The 7,283-nt window shown below is 39.6% G+C and overlaps 1 protein-coding gene across 1 annotated transcript; it reads right to left on the bottom strand.

Annotated features, from left to right (window-relative positions):
- Positions 1-1,934: 1,934 nt before the first annotated feature.
- Positions 1,935-7,264, bottom strand: glrx5 (glutaredoxin 5 homolog (S. cerevisiae)). Its single transcript, XM_059356370.1, has 2 exons — positions 6,727-7,264; positions 1,935-4,163 (listed from the first exon to the last, which is right to left on the bottom strand). The coding sequence occupies exons 1-2, from the start codon at positions 7,022-7,024 to the stop codon at positions 3,991-3,993; spliced, it is 471 nt and encodes a 156-aa protein (XP_059212353.1). The 5' UTR covers positions 7,025-7,264; the 3' UTR covers positions 1,935-3,990.
- Between the last annotated feature and the right edge of the window lie 19 nt (positions 7,265-7,283).

Below are 7,283 nucleotides of genomic sequence, written 5' to 3'. Positions count from 1 at the left end.
TAGAACATCCAAACTGTTTAGATGACCTGTAATGTTAATGTTAGTGTCAATGAGAGAAGCTTATCACACATCAAATACCATCGCAGTGAACACGGGCACACCCCAAGGCTGCGTCCTTAGCCCCCTGCTGTTCAGTCTGCACTGCCAGACTTAGCACCAACCACATCATCAAGTCTGTTGACGACAAGACGGTGGTGGCTGTCAGCGACATCGAAGGGTCTGCATGCAGGGTGGAGGTCCCACAACCACATCCGTATTGTGGACAAATCAAAAGAGATGGTAATCAACTTCAGGAAGGCTGGCAAACACCACCACACACTGCTGAGCCTTGATGGTGCAGCTGTGGAGAGGGTCAGCTTTCCTGGGAGTTCACTTAGCTGACGACCTGACCTCCATCATCAACATCAATAGCCCAGCGGTGGCTCCACCCTCTCCTCAAAACTCCTCACCTCACCACCTCCTACAATGAAAGCATCCTGACCAACAGCTTCACTTCCTGGTTTAGAAGCTGCAAGGCCTATAACAACAGCAGCTAAACAATTCAATTCTATTCAACTTTATTTATAGAGCGCATTTCATGCACAAGGCAGACTCAATGTGCTTCACAATGGATATACATAATTACAGTTAAAAAACAAAACAGAACACAGAAAAACAAACAAACAATTTAAAAATAAATAAATTACAAATTAATTGAAGAGTGCAGGTAGACAAGCTATGCCATATTCACCACATACACACTTACTTACTCACACATGTGCACCCACTTTAGGTAGGTTTTTAATCTGTTTTTAAAAATGGCTACTGATGTGGCATGTTTAACTGTGTCAGGCAGGGCGTTCCACTTTCGTGGGGCATTAACACTAAAAGTTGCTTCTCCAGATCCAGCAGGATGCCGTTTATTCTTTTTACAAGCTGTATGGATGGTGAATAGACTCTGCCCCCTTCCTACACACACAAACTAAGCACCTGTCAACAGAGAACCCATGGACACTAATGCACTTTTGTTGTTTTTGCTTTTATTTTCATTTTAGGGATGGACAATCTTAAATATGTATAACTTTTAATGCACTGATTTGAGCTGGGGAGAAAGTTTCTGTTGTTTATGAAAATACGAAGGGAAATGACAAAGTGAATCTTAACCTTAAAGCTAAATATATACTTTGACATATTATCCCAAAAAAATGGTCCACATTTATACGCCTTGGTCATATGCAATAAATCAGTTAGATATTTAATATTTCAGGATGAAACAATGAGTCAATTTATCAGTCGATAGAATAAAAGAAATAATCAGCAACACTACAAATCATTAAAAATATATTTTGTTAAATGGATTTACTTGTCTTATATAATTAGCTGAATATCTTTGGGATTTAGAGTGTTGGTCATCTAAAACAGCATATCTGAAAACAGCACTGTGGGCTTAACTGACATTTTATACAGTTGGCAATTAATAAGGAAAACAGTGACTGACTAGTCAACAATGAGAACAATGTATGCCATTTAAAAGACTCCTTCTATCTGCTAATTGTGGATGGATGCTGGTGAATGTGATCTGTCACATTAGCCTGTTGTACATACGGAGTATGAAAATGAAAGCACAGCTAATAGGACAGGTGTCAGCACAACCAAAGGGCACACAGCACTTAGCACTTTTATCTGGACATTTACAAGTGCTGGAGAGAAAGGTGCTGACTTGGCCACCGCTCAGTGAGAGCAGATTGAGTTTAACTGAACAGCTGACGGTGCAGACCAACATCAATGTGCCAAAAGATGAGCTTTGAAAAAGGACATCAACTGTGCCGTCTGCTTCACTTGATGATGTGGTGCTCCTGATCCAGATCAGACTTTGCTGCCGTGCCATATCACACACAGAACTGGACAATGAACTCTGCATATTAATGGTTATACACAGAAAAAACCCAGGATGCTTGTTATTTGTGTCAAAATATTTAATCGGTGCAGGGTTTACATGCAGCTAAAATACATTTAATAATATGCTTCCAATGTACAATATGTTACAGTGTACTACATGACCATTGCTTTGATAATACAACTGTGTGCAGCAGGAGGAACATCTAGGGTTAATAAATGTCAGGGGTTCTTGGGTTCACACTCTGCACCCATCCAAAAAAAAAACAAAAAAACATCTTTTCCTTCAGTAATAAATTGACAAATACCACAGACCCGGACAGGCATAAAAACCAGCAAATATAACTGCCTATGTTTGTCCAAATGTGCTGTATTATATCAGCCATTCTCAGGAAAAAGTGAAAAAGGTCTCATGGCATGTTTGTTGCGTTTCAGCGAATGTAGGCATCGATACAGAGGGGACACAATGTGTTTGTGGCAGGAAGAACAAACAGGGACAATAGTGTGGGCTCAATCATACTGACAGTGCATGTGTGTTATGAGGTCACTGAGGTGTGGTCCATGTCTATAACCTCCACTAGAAATCCATTAAAGAGCTGTAACTGAACATATATTAAACTAAAACACATTTATAGAACTAGCTTCATTAATCCCTAGCATATAAACATCAGTATTGTCTCCTCTTTGTTCCTCCTTCTTGTATACTGTAGTTGCAGGCAGTGCATTTTATAAAGTTTTTCGTGTGATGAAATCTTTTCCTGGTGGGATCCAAGCAGCGATATAAAGATCTTAATTTAGTCTTAGTGCACCCTGAGGCTCATTTGGTCTTAAACTGACTGTGATTTGGAGAAAAGGTGGACAGCGGAGGTAGCAGGGCTTTAGAGGGCTTTTAGTGTAAACTGATTAAAGCACAGTGAGGGGACCTGACCGTGTCCCTCCGGCAGTAGAAGTCGATGTGAAATGATGTCTCTAACAGCGGGTTATAGTTGGACTTCTCATTACTGTTTCCTTCACTAAAAAGTCTCAACAACTTTGCTGGTATGGATTTTTGATACAATTTATTATAAGATAGTATTAGCTAATATTTAAGTAATTGCTGTAAGTTCCATGTGTTAAAGCGGCTACAAGGAAATGTCATTTTGTGTTGAGTTTGGCGACACCTGTGGACAAAAGAGAGTTTCCACGAGCACCAGACTGCTGTTAGAAAACCTGAAGTGAGTCTGACAGCCCACATGGTCCTGGTTCTGGATCTCCCATGCCTCAACACAGAGGGGGCTGCCAGCAGTGTGTCTCTCTCTCTGTATTATCTTCCAGGAGAAGCTGCATGATTTAGTCAGAATCTGACCCTGTGGCACCTATTAAGAACAACTCGATAGAAACAGCCAGTATTCTTGCCGATTGTTTTAGTGTGCTTTTTGAGATCATACTGAGGCAGCTGATCAGCATTAGAAAAGGTCCTTGTAGTTGCTTTGTGTGAGAGAAATATTTAAGCTGCTTGATTAATATGTTAAATAACAAAAATGGATCTCATGACTGTAATGTGAAAAAGCCAAAGAGAATTATGAGCTGACAGTTTCCCCAGCCACGAAGCTTCATAGCATCTTTGAGCTCACTGTTTTGGTTTTCTGGCCCCCAACCTTGGCTGTTTTGGTTTGTTTGGTTCGTTTGCCTGATCAACTTAAAAGCTGATAATATCTTAGGATTGCAACTAGTTTCCAAAGACCAGAAATGGCCAAAAGAATCAGCTTTAAAAGAGAATATAACCATGTAATGTAGGTCGAGAGTTATGAAAATCTGATTTTGGATTCCTGTTAAGACACTGTCCTCACCTGTCAGATATAGTATCTGTGCAAATGTAGAGTATAAGCAGTACAGCAGAAACTCTGTATGGTATGTGCATAGACTATGGTAAAACATCCATGACTTAAGATACAGTGCTGCCTCAAAACTACTTCCAATGGTCATCTGCACTCCAGCTGAGCCTGCTTGGCCAGAAAGGTGAGTCACTTTAACGTACGTCTGCCTAAAGAGTTGATTCATCTGATCGTCTGAGTGGGGGATTAAACCTGATTAATGTGTCCTCTGTCTCAGCTGTTTGGAGTTCATCCTTTCCCTCTACTTTGACTCTTTCTCAGCCTCCAGCAGTGCAGAGCTGATGCCCAGCTTCTTTAGCTCGTCCACCAGGTCTCCGTTCTGGTGCATCTGGAGCAGGATGTCGCAGCCGCCCACGAACTCTCCGCTGAAGTACACCTGAGGGATGGTGGGCCAGTTGGAGAAGGCCTTGACTCCTGTGGGAGGCAGGTGGCAGTGGAGTCAGAGTCAGAAATAAACCAATACTAGACCAGGTGTCAGCTAGGGCTGGGCGAAAAAATATATTGATATATTTTTTAACCCATTGAGGCCTAAAACGCCTGTAAAACCCTCTGGGCGATTTTAAACTAAGCCCCTAAAACCTGAAGTTTTTCTGGAAATTCAACATAAGTGTCAACACTTCTACTAAATAATAGATTTTTCAGCCTCTGTAGCAGATAGAAATGAAATTCAAAAAGTATTTGAGAGCTTATAGAAATACTACAAAACGACGTATCCGCTTTCCAGGCTTCAATGAGTTAATGTAATATTGAATTAGACCATATCACATATATTGACATTGTTCAAATTTGCACTGTGATCTGTGAGGCAAGCTGCTTTATGTATCAATGCTGCCATTACTAGGGATTGTCATATTTAGTTCTTTTGTAATGTTCGTTATTATTTTCTCATATAAATATATTTATTTCAGAAAAAGATTGGCCTATTTCATTTCATAGGCTATTTATATTTAAGATTTTTTTTTTTAAATGTGCACTTTATGGAGCATTGATTTTTTTTTTTTTTTAAAAAGGTACTCCTGTTGTTATACAGTATTTATGTTCACTTAAAACAGTCCACTAAGACTACTACATGTCATATTTGGCTTTGACTGAACATTTGCTCTCACTTTGTGATAAAAATATCAGGATATATATTGTATATCGATATTCAGCCTAAATATATGTGGATATGAGTATCCACATATATTTCAGGCCACCTAGTATCAGGCTAGATTGTCAAGGGAGGACTACTAAACTATTACAATGTATTTGAACTAAATTATAGTTTAAACCAGTTACATGCCTTCTTCTTAATGTTCTTGACACCAGGAGTTGGTGGTTTGCTTTGTCAAAAAAAAGCAGCAGGAAGTAATTTATTGTAAAAACAGCACTCAGCAACAGCAGTTTGTAAGTCATCATAAGGAGAATTAAGCGCTGAGCTAGGGACGCAATATTTATTGCGCTACGTAAATAAAAAAGACAATAAGTGATTTTGAGATGTGCATTCAAATTATCGGGAGTTGTCAACAAGCATGACTAAAGCCAGAAAAATTGTACATTCTCACATTTTTGCATTTAAATCTATCTTGAAAGGGATGAATTTCTGGCACGTCTCATTTTATGCCACAAGACTGACAGTACTGTTTCCAAAGTGTTATTCAACCTTTTTTTCCCAACAAAAACTAAAACAGGTCAGAACTTTTCGTTTACAGGAATGACAGGAATTATCATGTAAGAAGGAACAAAATAACCCAATGTTTTTATTTGGTTATATTATCTGCTGATATTGGTATCTATCAATAACGGCGTACATGTTGCTGGATATAAATCAATTTGAAAACTTTTTTTTTTAAATACAAAAACAAAGCTTGAGGTGATTTTGTACATAGAATAACTTAGCTTGTTAGTTAGCATCTGGCAGTGGCTGACAGCATTAGCGGTTGTGAAACATACAATAATATCTTCCACTATTTTCAAGTCTGTTCTGCGCTGGAGGTTTCAGCTTCCTTGTAAGACTTTTTGGTGCCTTTTTGATGCTGTGACTGATGTATCTAACCTAGCTTTCCTTGTGTAAACCTGAAGCTCAGGTTTCAGGGAAGAATATTCAGTAGAGGAATATGAAAGCATCTATCCAGTGACAAACTTTTTCAGATACAAGTCAGTATAGTCAAGGTAACGTATAAATATAAGAATAAAATGTTGGAGGGTAATTTCAATCAGTTGCATCAAAATAAAACACAACATTAAAACAAAATAAATTGATTCAGCCAACTGATATAAATACGGAACACAACAAAAGTAAGTTTTTGGCTGTTCATCTGGTGTGACTACAAAACTAAGACTAATGCTAACCACCTTGGACTAATGGGTGAACCCATCAGGATTTGAATTCCTAACAGACTCATCCTAAAGTAAAAAATATATCTGTACTGAGGTCTACTGATGTACTGAAGCCACATCAACTGGATGCTGGGTGAGTTATATGTCATCACTTATATCAGCATTACACTGCAGTTGCATCATATGCCTCCATTTACAAAATCCTATGAAAGGTCAGTGCTGTTGTAACTAGAAAAACATTTCCTTGTTCCTTTACATATGTGCTGCCATTGTTTAAAACAGTAAGTTTTCCAGTTATGGCTGGATTCACTCGCAAAGACATACTGTTGGTGTCATGTTTGACTTGGACCACACCCTTGGGCCCTGCTGCAGAGCACTGATAAAAACTGTCAAACACTTGTCAATAACTAGCTAAAGAGTGTCGTTGACAGATGACTGATAAATATGGTTGGTTTGACTGTGCCAATAAAAAACGTGTGAATGACAAGCATATCTTTAAGAACCTGATAAATTAATTATCTGGTCACATTAATTACAAGCAAAAAGTCTAGAAACACTTCCACTGCCAATTAAGAAGTTTAGCCAAAATTTCAAGTTAGATTGAGAGGTGACAACTTGTTGCTGTCATGTCATGAGCAGGTTATCTCAGTTTACTGACCTTCTCTGAGCTCGGAGTCCTCTAATACGTTGTACGCAGCATATTGGTCCACACCATGCATCCGCAGGATCTGAACCACGGCATTACTGAAGCCACACATGGGCTGTGCAGGCGTCCCCTTCATGAACACCACCACTTTGTCCTTCTTCACCATCTCAGCAAGGTCTTTCTGGAGGTCCGCCGCCGCGCACAGGAACCGGGCCGGGGCCGACAACACGCGTCTGTCGGCCTGTCTGGGGAGATAGACTGCCGCCCCCGACCGCAGACACCTCGCAGTTGTTCTGATTAAACTGTTCATTGTCTTTTGTTAAGTTCTTTCTTTATATGAAGCGAGAAAAATGTCTCAGAAATGGACTAACCTGCTTCTGAACAAGCCGGACTGAAAGCAGACAGACAACAGTTCACCCTCGCGAGAAGGGGCGGGACTAGGGCGTTGATTGGACAGCTGTGCCCAAACAATTTCTAAAATGATTTGCCATTGGTCTAGCCATGCGTCGATAACACCAGTTACACAAGGAATAATATTCACAGTGAGGATTTAAGGAAAATGAATTAAA

Source organism: Centropristis striata, chromosome 18 (assembly GCF_030273125.1).
Source record: "Centropristis striata isolate RG_2023a ecotype Rhode Island chromosome 18, C.striata_1.0, whole genome shotgun sequence".
Taxonomy (NCBI): domain Eukaryota; kingdom Metazoa; phylum Chordata; class Actinopteri; order Perciformes; family Serranidae; genus Centropristis; species Centropristis striata.
The sequence above is the reverse complement of the archived record's forward strand: the minus strand, read 5'-3'. Positions and strand labels throughout refer to the sequence as shown.

Coding starts and splice junctions, on each gene's coding strand:
- glrx5 (XM_059356370.1), bottom strand. CDS start 7,024: ATGAACAGTTTAATCAGAACAACTGCGAGGTGTCTGCGGTCGGGGGCG. Junction 4,164..6,726: donor GGACTCCGAGCTCAGAGAAG/GTCAGTAAACTG, acceptor TGCCTCCCACAG/GAGTCAAGGCCTTCTCCAAC.